The sequence below is a fragment of the Cherax quadricarinatus genome, unplaced genomic scaffold (assembly GCF_038502225.1).
Source record: "Cherax quadricarinatus isolate ZL_2023a unplaced genomic scaffold, ASM3850222v1 Contig18, whole genome shotgun sequence".
Taxonomy (NCBI): Eukaryota; Metazoa; Arthropoda; class Malacostraca; order Decapoda; family Parastacidae; genus Cherax; species Cherax quadricarinatus.
This window is the reverse complement of record NW_027195044.1, coordinates 13195-27203: the sequence shown is the minus strand read 5'-3', so window position 1 is coordinate 27203 and position 14009 is coordinate 13195. Positions and strand designations below refer to the sequence as shown.

General features: G+C 40.3%; 1 protein-coding gene across 1 annotated transcript in view; it reads left to right on the top strand.

The window, feature by feature from the left end:
* LOC138851145 (exonuclease 3'-5' domain-containing protein 2-like) overlaps positions 1-13173 on the top strand; it is an 83416-nt gene extending 70243 nt beyond the window's left edge. The window contains exon 5 of the mRNA XM_070079796.1: positions 12931-13173. Coding sequence (XP_069935897.1) covers positions 12931-13143 — 213 coding nt within the window. The 3' untranslated portion in view covers positions 13144-13173. The remainder of the gene's footprint in view (positions 1-12930) is intronic.
* Positions 13174-14009: the final 836 nt, after the last annotated feature.

Sequence of the window (14009 nt, the reverse complement as noted above, 5' to 3'; positions counted from 1 at the left end):
CAGGCAGTAGGGGGAGTGAGAAATGATACAATATGTCATTTTGACAGCTGCCGGACCCTGACTCAGCACATTTAGAAGTCCACACACTCGCACACAACATGAGCTTGGTGAAGATAATAACAGTTATATAAAAGTGTCCAGTGGCTATATATGTGTATACATATGTATTATAGAACAATAGTAATAAAAAAATTTTTGTATTTGTGTAAACAAGTTTTGTAAACAATATATTGATAATTATGTTTGTGTGCTTATTGTGTTTATACAACGAGTGTATATGTATATATACATTACACCTTACTTTGGTCTCACAGGCCACATAAGTTACCTGGAAAAATAAAGTACAGTGGTCTCTTGATAATCGTAAGGCTCGATAGTCGCAATTTTCGAAAATTGTAACGTTATTTTCGTCAAAACATTGGCTCGCGAATCGTCGTTTGACTCACAAATAGTCGTTCAACACAACACCTCTCGTGACATACATAATGACTTATTTTATTCATTCTATAGTATATTCCATGTTTCTATGTTATTAATATTGTTTATTATGTCATATTAGTTGAATTGTGAAAGATAAACTTGCCGTAGAGTTGATATTAGTGTTACATTCTCCAACAATAAACTCGCCATCCCTCCCTCACACAAACAAGTCTTCAATAAAGGTAAGTGTGATGTTAAATAAGAACATAAGAACTTAAGAAAGGAGGAACACTGCAACAGGCAAGCTGGCCCATACTAGGCAGGTCCTTCACAAATCCAACCCACTAACAGAACAAATGCTACCCAAGCAATAAGCTCAGGTGCAAGTCCGACTCAAATCCAACCCCTCTCACTCATGTATTTATCCAACTTAAATTTGAAACTACCCAAGCCATAGCTTTTAGAACATAAGAAAGGAGGAACACTGCAATAGGCCTGTTGGCCCATACTAGGCAGGTCCTTCACAAATTCAACCCACTAACAGCATAAGCAATAAGCTTTGATAAACCTATTTGCTCATGTGCAAGCCTGATTCAAATCCAACCCCTCTCTCTCATGTATTTATCCAACCTAAATTTGAAACTACCCAATGTTTTAGCTTCAATCACCCTACTAGGCAGACCATTCCACTCATCAACTACCCCTATTACCAATGTTCATTTATACATTTTATTAGTGCTTTGCATTTATTTGGCATTCTTTTCTGCATGTAAATCTATATTTAAGCTAGGGAAGTGACCCCTGAAGTGACCTAGAGTCCTTAGGGAGGGGGGATTCCCCTTCCAAACAATAACCTCTCTTCCCTCTCTCCTCCTCCCTGTCTTCCATTCATCAACAACAGCCTTCAGTAAAGGTAACTGTCATGTTGAATGTTCATTCTTTTGTGTATGTAAATCTATCTAAGGTAAAAAAAAAAATTTTTGTGCAAAACAGGTATACAATACCGACAAGATGAAAGTTAAGACACTTGTGCAACATCTGGTTATCTTTACTGTAGACGTTTTGCCATCCAGTGGCTTTATCAATACAGATTCTTGGACATAATTAGAAAACAGAAGAACTATATACAAAAGATGAGGTAATCAGTCCCTCAGCCTTGGAGGTAGTGTTTACAGCACCGTGGTTGAAGAGATTCTAAAGCACAGGTAAAGAGACTGGCGCTTATATAGGCGTCAGTGAATAGGGATGTGTAACAGACGAGGGCATAGTTACTGGTAGGCAGGATTCCCCAGTGGAAGTAGGTCCTACTTCTGTTTTCTAATTATATCCAAGAATCTATATTGATAAAGCCACTGGATGGTGAAATGTCTACAATAAAGATAACCAGATGTTGTACATGTGTCTTAACTTTCATCTTGTCAGTATTGTATACCTGTCTTGCACAACTTGTCAGGTACTGCAACATCATGGAATCTTGGTTCAGAGGACATCTACATGACCTTCTTCACGGCTTCTAAAACTAACCCATTGATTTGGGTAGGATCTACTTCCACTGGGGAATCCCGCCTACCAGTGACTTTGCCCTCGTCTGCTACACGTCCCTATTCACTGATGCCTATATAAGTGCCAGTCTCTTTACCTGTGCTTCAGAATCTCTACAACCACGGTGCTGTAAACACCACCTCCAAGGCACAAGTGTCTTAATTTTCATCAAAAAAATTGTTGTTGATACTTCTGGGTGTCTGGAACGAATTAATTGGATTTACATTATTTCTTATGGGGAAAATGGATTCGAAAATCGTCAATTTCGATAATAGTCACACCTCCAGGAACGGATTAATTACGAAAAACGAGGGACCACTGTAGTGGAAAAAGCAAGATACCTTCCAATGAGAGTAAAATTCGCGATGTTGCCATACGCGGCTCATTTTCTGCCAACTTTATGCCTCTATATCTCAGTAAGTACTGATGGCCAAAAATTTTTGGGGGGTTTTAAACAATCAGAAAAATAATCTTAACATTTTCATAAGAAAAAATAATTTTTTTTTTTTCAAATATTTTTCAACACCAGGAGACATTTCAGGATTTGAGGTTTCAACAGTCAAGGGGTTAATTAAATAATTTCAGTCCTCAAAGATGGAAAATTTAATATACATATTTTAAGTCTGAAAATGTTTGATAATAAAAATTTTGTGCATCATTGTATTTTGGTCAGGTTGGGGAACATTAGGCCTTATCAGACCAAAAAAAAAATAATTTTTTCCAAATATATTACTGTACACTGAAGGATTTACCATATATTTTCTCATTAATTTACACACTGGTAAACATACAAAATGCATTTAATTATTGAATTACTTGGTAGATTGCCCCAAATCCTACCAGTTATGCTTTAAAAATCAGGAACTGGACAGATTCCACACTGGCATCCTCTACTCCACAGTAGTAGAATAACCCAATGTGGTTTATATAAATACTGGATAAATAAAGTCTCTTGGGGATGCATGATGTCACCATGGTTGTTGAACAATTTTAGATGGGATTGTAATAAAGTGAATGCTGGGGTGTTGGGGAAAGGTGAAATATTAAAAGATAATGAATCTCAAAAGGTGAGAGTTGTCACAGTTGCTTTTTGACAATGGCACATGTATTTTATTTTGGGTATCCAGAAGAGAAGTTGCAAGGATTGGTGGAGGAATATGGAAGGGTGTGTAAAAGATGGAAATTAAAGTGAGTATAGAAAGGAGCAAGATGATGAGAGTAATAGAAAGCCTAGGCAGTGAAAGATTGGAAATCATATTGGAGTGAACATGTCAGCAGAGGGGTCTATGTAAAGAATGAAATAGATGAGGGAAGAAAAGGTAGCTAGTATGTTGATGCATCTACGGGTTTGAAGCCTGGGTCTGTGCCGTTGTTTTACAGCGTGAGCTCAGTTCACTCAGATAAGCTGTGAGTGGTAAATTTGGACCTAGATATTGAAGAATGAGTTTATGTGGTAAGTGTGCACCATATAAACAAAAAATCCTGCAGCATACAGTGAATAATGGGAAAAAAATTGCAACCGTGTTTTTGGTGCAAAACGATGACTTTGAGGTGTATTTTCGTATTTTTTTATGGTTGTATTCATGACCTCTTGGTCTCATTTGATAGGATGGAAGATGTGTTACAGAAATAGAGATGATTTTAATTGGTTTTATGTCCGAAAATAGCTTGAAATTGAGCTCAAAGTAGGGGAAATATTTGATTTTTGCTAATGTTCAAGAGTAAATAATCACATCACACATCTAATCACATCAACTGGTGGGTCTGATATGCATTCATGAAGGCGCCAATATTATTTATTCAATTATTGCAATATTGTATAACTAATTTTTTTTTGTGTGTGTGTGTGAATAAAAATTTATTGTGTGAATAAAAAATCAAAATGGAATTCATGTGTAAAGCCTGGAAACATAACTGATGAACAGAGGAAATGTTATTTTAGTGCCAAGAATGCCTGCATTGTTTATTCTGGACCCTATTTTGAAATTGGAATATTTTGAAATTTGTGTGAAATTGGACAAATTACCAGTTTCTGAACACTTTATTGGGCAGTTGAAGTAGTTGCTTGGGTAGTTTCTTGTATTCAGTCACTAAAATGGAAGACATACTAGCAAAATAGCTAAGAATTTGGTCGACTGGAACAACATAATTGGCCTTAAATAGAACTCAAAGTGGACAAATTGCCAATTCGTAAATATCACTGATGCTGCAAAATTCATGATAGCATAATTTCGTCAGTTTTCCATCAAATTTTGTACTTTTTGTTTTATTACATTTAGAAAAAGATTCTCTACCTTGTGGACAAATCTCAGATCGGGAGTTTGAACCATCAAAGAGTTAAACAGTGAAGTGAGGAGGAGGTTGGAGGCATATTATAATGTGTTTGAGAGCAGTGTGTGACATGAGTATTATGCAGAGATTTTGCAGTGTAGAGATTGGGTGTGGGCTTACTGGAGGTATAATTCAAATTGCTGAGGAGTGGTTATTGAGTTGGTTTGGGCATTTAGAGAGGATGGACAAGGATGGGATGAAGATTGAGACACTTATGCACCATATGGGAATCTTTATTCAGGAAATGTTTTGCCACAGTGGCTTCATCAGTCCAATAAAAAGCAGAAAGGTGTAAGGAGAGGACGAGTTTGAGTTAATCAGTCCCTAAGCCTGGAGTTGATGTGTTCAGTCCATCAATCTTGTAGAATGTACAGCATAGGGCCGTAGACATGGCTCATGTACTGTAGTCAGGTGAGACGAAGCAGGAGTAGGCGGGGATCATAGTGGAACCAGCCACTAGTCTAAGTAGGTCTTAGACCTACTGTCAGACATGCATCATTATGGGATCTTGCTACAAAGAATTCTTCAACACTTGTCCAACCTTTGGACGAAGACCTACTTAGATTAGTGGTTGGTTTCACTATGACCCCGCCTACTCCTGCTTCGCCTCACATGACTACAGTATACAAGCCACATCTATAGCCTATGCTGTACACTCTACAAGATTGATGGACGGAACACATCGACTCCAGGCTGAGGGACTGATTACCTCAAACTCCTCCTCTCCTTATACCTTTCTGCTTTGTATTGGACTGATGAAGCCACTGTGTGGCAAAGTGTTTCCTGAATAAAGATTCCCATATGGTGCACAAGTATCTCAATCTTCAACCTGTCAGTTTTTTAACCATTCATCACACAATGATGGGATAACAGTATATAAATCTGGGGTGGAAGTAAGGAAGGGTAGTGGTTGTCTGAGGATGGGTTGGAGGGAGGGTATGAAGGCTAGTGTGAGAGCATTAGGTCAGAGAGAAAAAGTAGAGAGAGAGAGAGAGATTTCGTTCGGATTTTTAACCCCGGAGGGTTAGCCACCCAGGATAACCCAAGAAAGTCAGTGCGTCATCAAGGACTGTCTAACTTATTTCCATTGGGGTCCTTAATCTTGTCCCCCAGGATGCGACCCACACTAGTCGACTAACACCCAGGTACCTATTTGCTGCTAGGTGAACAGGACAACAGGTGTAAGGAAACGTGTCGAAATGTTTCCACCCGCCGGGAATCGAACCCGGGCCCTCCGTGTCTGAAGCGGGAGCTTTAGCCACCAGGCTACATATGCTATTGGAGTGTGAGCAAAGTATGCTTATGAAGGGATTCAGGGAAACTGGTTAACACTAGAGTCCTGGAGATAGGAAGTAGAGTGCCAACACTCTTTGGGAGGGATGACGATGTTGCAGTTGGAAGAGTCAGTATGCTTCTGGTAAGAGATTGATTGAATGAGTGATGGTGAATATTTTTCCATTTGTCACCCTACCTTAGTGGGATGCAGCTGGTGTGTAAAATAATAAATTGCCAAGTTAAAGTTAGATTAGGTTAGAGACCACTAGGTTTTGAATTAGAAAAGTAATTATGATATACTTCAACTGCATTTGTTTTGCCCTAGAGTGTTCCGCTAATACGGTGATTTCAAATTATGACAAAAGGCAAGCCCCACCTGGTTTGTTTACATTCTCCGTGAGCACATCTCTCTACTACGTCTGGAAATTTTCCAAAATTTCAAGTGTTTTAAAGTTCTTGCTTATTTTATACGTACTCTAATAATTATACTTATGTGTACCTGTACCTAAATATACTTACACACTGTGCTGGCATGCAGGTACACATTAAAATCTTTAAGAGTCTCTCTACTCTTGACACTACATAATCTCTTGGGCACATTAAATTTATTTTATTTATTTATTTATTAATTTGAACATGATACAGAGAAGTACAAGGAATACAATTTTTAAAGTGTATATTACGTTAATATAGACATTTCCATTAATCCATCTATGATATTTTTTTCAAAATTATGTAATAAACACGCTATGTAACATATACACGATACATACACCCACATTATAAAAAATGACATAAATATGAGATTTGTAGGAGTGTCAGAAGAATTACATTTTCTCTAGTCAAACACTGGTTACTTAACTGTAGAAAAATATTCCTTTCGTATGCCTTCACTCTGTCTATAGCTATTCACGGCCCTCGTGGATTTAACGCTTTTTTTTTATGATTATAATAATAATAATAACTTGTAATTGTAATAATTTGTAATACAGTGGACCCCCGGTTATCAGCCATAATCCATTAGTGAAGGTCGGCTGATAACCGAAATGGCCGATAACCGAATTAATATTTCCCATAAGAATTAATGGAAATAAAATTAATTCGTTCCCAACAAAAATGTTCATAAAAAATTTTTTTTTTACAATTATGTATTACATACCTTTATTGAAGGCTAATGCTGACTTCTGGAAGATAAGGAGGAAAGAGGGAGGAGTCAGTGTTTGGAAGGGGAATCCCTCTCTATGAAGACTTTTGGTAGCAAAGCCTTCTCTGGGGTTACTTCCCTTCTCTGCCTTTTAATGCCACTAGAACCAGCTTGAGAGTCACTGGACCCCTGTCTCACAAAATAACTGTCCAGAGTGCTCTGTTTCTGGCATCTCTTTAAGATTTCCCTGAAGTGGGACAGGGTTTTGTCACTAAACATGTTGCAGAAATGGCTTGTTTCAGCTTTGTTAGTGTGGTGTTTCTCTACAAAAGCTTACACCCTGGTCCACATTGCACACACCTCTTTAATCCCTCTTCCTCCTCCTTTGAAGCAAGTTCCTCAGCTGCAATCTGTTGCTGTTCAAGTTGAAGCTCTTGCAGCTCTTCAGTGGCAAGCTCTTCCCTGTTGTCCTCCACCAACTCTTCCACATCCTCACCACTCACCTCCAACCCCAGGAACTTCCCCATAGAGTTAGAGATGACCTGCTGGACCATGGGCTGGAGGAGAGGAGTGGTGTTAGGAGGCAAGAACTTCACTTTTATAAAACTGAAGTCCCTAAACACTTGGTCTTCCAAGTCTGGAGGATGTGCAGGAGCATTGCCCAGTAACAGGAGGCACTTGAGTGGCAATTTCTTTTCCAGGCGGTATTTTTTCACACTTGGGCCAAACACATCATTAACCCACTCTTTGAAAATTTGCCTTGTGAACCATGCCTTATGATTAGCTTTCCACATCACACACAATCTATTCTTCATGACATTGTTTTTCTTAAACACACTGGGAATTTCTGAGTGATACACAAGTAAAGGCTTCACTCTGAAATCCCCACTAGCATTACCACACAACAAAATAATAAGCCTGTCTTTCATAGGCTTGTGTCCTGGCAGTGCCTTTTCCTCCTGGGTAATGTAGGTCCTCTTTGGCATTTTCTTCCAAAACAGACTTGTTTCGTCACAATTGAAAACTTGTTGGGGTTCGAATCCTTCAGCCTTTACATAGTCCTGGAATTTGTTAGCATATTTTTCAGCTGCACATTTGTCAGAACTTGCAGCCTCGCCATGCCTTACAACACTATGTAAATAACAAAAAAGGCACAATACCGTGACTGGAATGATACACAAATAACCCGCACATAGAAGAGAGGAGCTTACGACGATGTTTCGGTCCGACTTGGACCATTTACAAAGTCACACTAACCAGAAGTGGAACACGACGGCTATATATAGGCAGGAAGAGGTAGTGGTGGTGGTAGTAGAAGTAGTAGTAGTAGTAGTAGTAGTAGTAGTAGTAGTAATAGTAGTAGTAGTAGTAGTAGTAGTAGTAGTAGCAGTAGTAGTAGTAGTAGTAGTAGTAGTAGTAGTAGTAGTAGTAGTGGTAGTAGTAGTAGTAGTAGTAGTGGTAGTAGTGGGGAACTAAGGAGGAGGAGCCAGTCAAATGTAAAGACAGGGGAGCACTGCAAGGGAGCTAGGTGCCCACAGAGGGAGAGCAAGTGCACAGAGGTGGGGGGAAGGGGAAGTGATGAAATGAAGGAACAGAAACACGCGACAGAAGAAAGATGAAAAAAAAAAAAAAGGAAAGAGGAAAGGGGAAGAGGGAGAAGAAGAAAAAGAAAAAATGAGGAATCAGGTTAAGTCACGAGTGTTCTGAAGTTTGGAGCATTTTGCAATGCAGTGGGAGAGGAAGGCATCTACAGAGACGAAGCCAGGACTAAGATTCATACAAGGAAAGTTGTGTATTAGAGAGGATTCAACAAGACGGCGACTGTTAAAGTTGGAAGTAGGGAAGGCAGTTTTAGCAGAAGACCAGTCTATAGGATGGCTGTGATCTCTGACATGACAGAAAAGAGCACTGTTAGTGTCGGCAAGCCTAACACTATTTTTGTGCTCCCTAAGTCTGTCAGAAAGAGATCGGTCAGTTTCTCCAAAGTATTGAAGAGGACAGGAGGAGCAAGAAATAGAGTAGACACCAGGAACATCTGTGGAGGGAGGAGATGTATGAACAAGAGCACAAAAAATAGTGTTAGGCTTGCCGACACTAACAATGCTCTTTTCTGTCACGTCAGAGATCACAGCCATCCTATAGACTGGTCTTCTGCTAAAACTGTCTTCCCTACTTCCAACTTTAACAGTCACCATCTTGTTGAATCCTCTCTAATACACAACTTTCCTTGTATGAATCTTAGTCCTGGCTTTGTCTCTGTAGATGCCTTCCTCTCCCACTACATTGTAAAATGCTCCAAACTTAAGAACACCCGTAACTTAACATGATTCCTCATTTTTTCTTTTTCTTCATCTCCCTCTTCCCCTTTCCTCTTTCCTCATTTTTTTTTTTTTTTTTTGACTTTCTTCTGTCGCGTGTTTCTGTTCCTTCATTATTTATTTCATCACTTCCCCTTCCCCCCACCTCTGTGCACTTGCTCTCCCTCTGTGGGCACCTAGCTCCCTTGCAGTGCTCCCCTGTCTTTATATTTGACTGGCTCCTCCTCCTTAGTTCCCCACTACTACCACTACTACTACTACTACTACTACTACTACCACTACTACTACTACTACTACTACTACTACCACTACTACTACTACTACTACTACTACTACTACTACCACCACTACCTCTTCCTGCCTATATATAGCTGTCGTGTTCCACTTCTGGTTAGTGTGACTTTGTAAATGGTCCAAGTCGGACCGAAACATCGTCGTAAGCTCCTCTCTTCTATGTGCAGGTTATTTGTGTAACACTGTGTATGCCACTACACTTCTTAAATCTATCAAACCATCCTTTGCTGGCCCTAAATTCACAAACTGCAGCACTTGTTCCAGGCATTTTCTTGGCAAGATCCTCATGCAACTGCTTTGCCTTCTCACAAATACAGTGGACCCCCGCATAACGTTGGCATCGCATAGTGTTAAATCCGCATAGCGATACATTTTATCGCTAAAATTTTGCCTCGCATAGTGTTAAAAAATTTGCTCAATGCGATTCGTCCGAGACACGTCCATGCGGCCTGAGCCAGCCTCACTTGTTCTGCCAGTGGCATTGTTTACAAGCCAGCCTCCGCGGTAACATTCAAGCATACAATCGGAACATTTCGTATTATTACAGCCTTTTTATAGTGATTTCACCTGGAAAATAAGTGACCATGGGCCCCAAGAAAGCTAGTGCTAACCCTGTGGTAAAAAGGGTGAGAAATACTATCATACCACAGTCAGCTGCTGCTGCACCACAGTCAGCTGTTGCTGGACCAGTCAGCTGTTGCTGGATCAGTCAGCTGCTGCACCATGATCAGCTGTTGCTGGACCAGTCAGCTGTTGCTGGATCAGCCAGCTGCTGCTGCACCATGGTCAGCTGTTGCTGGACCAGTCAGCTGTTGCTGGATCAGTCAGCTGCTGCTGCACCACAGTCAGCTGTTACTGGACCAGTCAGCTGTTGCTGCACCACAGCTGCTGCTGCACCATGGTCAGCTGTTGCTGCACCACAGCTGCTGCTGCACTATGGTCAGCTATTGCTGCACCACAGCTGCTGCTGCACCATGGTCAGCTGTTGCTGCACTACAGCTGCTGCTGCATCATGGTCAGCTGCTGCTGCACCAGAGCTGCTGCTGCACCATGGTCAGCTGTTGCTGCACCACAGTCAGCTGTTGTTGTTGCTGCACCACCATCAGCTGTATTACTCGAAGATGTGGAGAGTGTGTTGTTGGTGTGGCTTAACGTGGAAAAATTACCGAGAAACGATTAACCCCGGAGGGTTAGCCACCCAGATAACCCAAGAAAGTCAGTGCATCATCGAGGACTGTAACTTATTTCCATTGGGGTTCTTAATCTTGTCCCCCAGGATGCGACCCATAACAGTTGACTAACACCCAGGTGAACAGGAAAAAATGCCTGGAACTAGTGCTCATATTGGCAAGGTTAGTGGGGAGGATGTGGAAGAGTTGGCAGAGGAGGACAATGAAGAACTAACCACTGATGAGCTGCTAGATCATCTTCAACAGTAAGAGGCCACACCTGAGGAAACTGCTCCAGAGGAGGGGATAGAGAAATTGAAGAAGTTGCCTACTTCAAAGACTAAGGAAATGTGTGCAATGTGGCTTAAAGCGTAAACCTTTTTTGATGAAAATCACCCTCACACAGCTATTGCAAGCCATGCTGGTGACTGTTACACTGACAATGTTGTGAAACACTTTAGGAAAGTCATAAAGGAACGAGAGGTACAGACCTCTATGGACAGATATGTTGTGCGACAGAGGTCCAGTGACTCTGAAGCTGGTCCTAGTGGCATTAAAAGAAGAAGGGAAGTAACCCCGGAAAAGGACTTGACACCTCAAGTCCTAATGGAAGGGGATTCCCCTTCTAAACACTAAGACCATCCACAGTCTCCCCTCCTCCCATCCCATCAATCATCACCAGATCTTCAATAAAGTTAAGTGTCATGTAACTGTGCATGTCTTCTTCAGTTTGTGTGTATTAAAATTAATATTTCATGTGGTAAATTTTTTTTTTTTCATACTTTTGGGTGTCTTGCACGGATTAATTTGATTTCCATTATTTCTCATGTGGAAAATTAATTCGCCTAACGATAATTTCGCATAACAATGAGCTCTCAGGAACGGATTAATAGCGCTATGCGAGGGTCCATTGTATTAGACTCCACTACACTGTCTCCCACTAATTCTTTTTCCTTAATCCTCAATAATAATAACTTTTCCATCTCTTCCATTATCGGTGTCCTTTGTTTAGTTAGAAAAGCTACTCTTTTTACAACATTAGCATCTTTGATTTGTTCTTTCTTTGCCAGGATGGATGCAACTGTTGATTTATTCTTGCTGTACATCCTGGCAAGTTCCATCACCTTCATACCACTCTCAAACTTTTCGATCACTTCACACTTAAATTCCATGGTGTTTCTCACTTTCTTAACCACAGGAACTTTACTAGGAACTTTCTTTGGAGCCATGGTTACTTATTTCACAGCTGCACTGCAAGAAAAACCACTAAAAAGAATGGTAAACAAGTGAAAAGTTTGGATGTATGAGCACACACCTCCTCAGCCACCGAGAGAGAAAGCCAAACTGAACCCAAGCTGCTCCAGCCGGCGGATGGACGCGTACAAAACCGCCGATAACCGAGCGAACGGCCAATAACCGGGCGCCGAAAATCCCGCCAATAACCGAATTGGCCAATAACCAAACTGGCCGATAACTGGGGGTCCACTGTAATAATAATAATAATAATAATAATAATAATAATAATAATAATAATAATAATAATAATAATAATTTGTCAGAGCATCATTCCTTCTAAAAATGATGTTACATGAGAATGGAAGTGTTGGTGTTTATTTATTCTACTGTACCACTGTGGAGGCAACTTGTACACAATGTAAGGTGTTTGTATGAACATGTATCAGCCATAACCAAATGCATTGGTTTACACAAGTACTCTGCAGCTCTGTCCTCTTACTCGTTCTCTCTCTCTTGATTTTCATTTTTATCCCGTTTACTCACCTCTCACCCTATATTAAGACTACAAATATTTTAAGGTAAGTAATGGGTGTACTGTATATGCATTTTATCGCTCTAGAACGCTTTAAATGTCGTATTAGGTGGGGTGGCCAGGGAGGCTACCATACCTACCACACCTGACTTCCTACAGTAATTACTACTCACCTTTTGCCCTACGTTAAGACTATAAATATTTTGAGGTAAATAATGAGTGTACTGTGTGTGTATTTTACTTTTTATTGTTTCTTAATGCCTAGTTCTGTTGTTAACTTAATATATGTTAGTGTAAACTTTGTTATCTGGCAAATGGTGTTCTGCTTTACAGCGATGTTTGCTTTGCAGTGGTAACCCAGAACCTAACCTGCTATATAAGTGGGGGCCCTACTGTACAGTAAATACAAGCATTAAAAGCAAGATTAATACAAAGACTTTACTTTTTTTCCAAATTCAGTAAAATACAAATAACTTTTCTGTATTTGCAAATATAAATACAGGTAAGTACTTGGCCCTATCCCTGAAGGAAGCTAATGTAAAACAGTCTAATGAGAGTAATAAGTGGAATAACTAATAGGAGCTATGTACTGGTTGTTGCTAGTGGTTGATTTTTAAAGTTCTCAGTTACCTTTATGAGCACACTGTACAAAAAATGTGTTTAAAACAGGTTCGGAGTTGTGTTGACTTGCGTTACCTTGTGCAGCAGCGCCAGGAGTCTGAAGTATCTTGTGCAAGTAAACCAGCAAGAGGAGGAAAGTCAGCAGGTGGCATGGGGCTGAACTCTCTAGCACAGAAGTACCTTGATCGTACCTTGGATAAGGACTGGCGTGTCAGAGCCAGTGACTGGGAGGCTGAAACCCTCACCAAAAGGCAGGTATGAAACAGAATCCAGTGCGTTGACTCAAGAAATCGTAATGACACGATTGCAAACAAACCATACCCCCGGCCGGGATTGAACCCGCGGTCATAGAGTCTCAAAACTCCAGCCCGTCGCATTAGCCACTAGACCAGCTAGCCACAATAAGATTCATCCAACTAGGTATATTTCTACACCATAGGAAGGTTAGCACAGGCACCTCTGTGACCACAAATGCAAGTTTTTTACAGACGAATCTCCAGCTAGAGTTCGTCACGGCCATGCTAGCTGGAGATTCATCTGTAAAAACTTGCATTTGTGGTCACAGTGGTGCCTGTGCTAACCTTCCTATGGTGTAGAAATATACCTAGTTGAATGAATCTTATTGTGGCTAGCTGGTCTAGTGGCTAACGCGACGGGCTAGAGTTTTGAGACTATGACCGCGGGTTCAATCCCGGCCGGGGGTATGGTTTCCAGTGCGTTGTATGGATGGTGTGTTATGCTCATACTGGCAAATAGTATTTGTCAGCAAATGAAAAGATCATGTAACTTTCTAAATTGCCAGCTAAGTATAAGATGTTAATTTTAATAAGGAATTAAGACTGCAACAAAAAAAAATAAAATTATACGGCAATAGTTTCTTTATAATAAGCTATTGCTTAACACGTTCAGGAAGAAAAAATGTGAAAAGAAGTTGCCTTATGAAAGAGGTAAGCAGCTGTGGAAAGTATGTGAATCTTCCAGTGTTGGTTGTGGCGCTAAATGACCCAAACGTTTAGCAGTTTTTTGTGAATATTATAATAATAGTGTTGTTTATGTGATTGTAAAACAGGAAAATACTTCTTAATAAGAGTACTTTATGAGATCTTTAAGTGTCATTCAGTGACCTA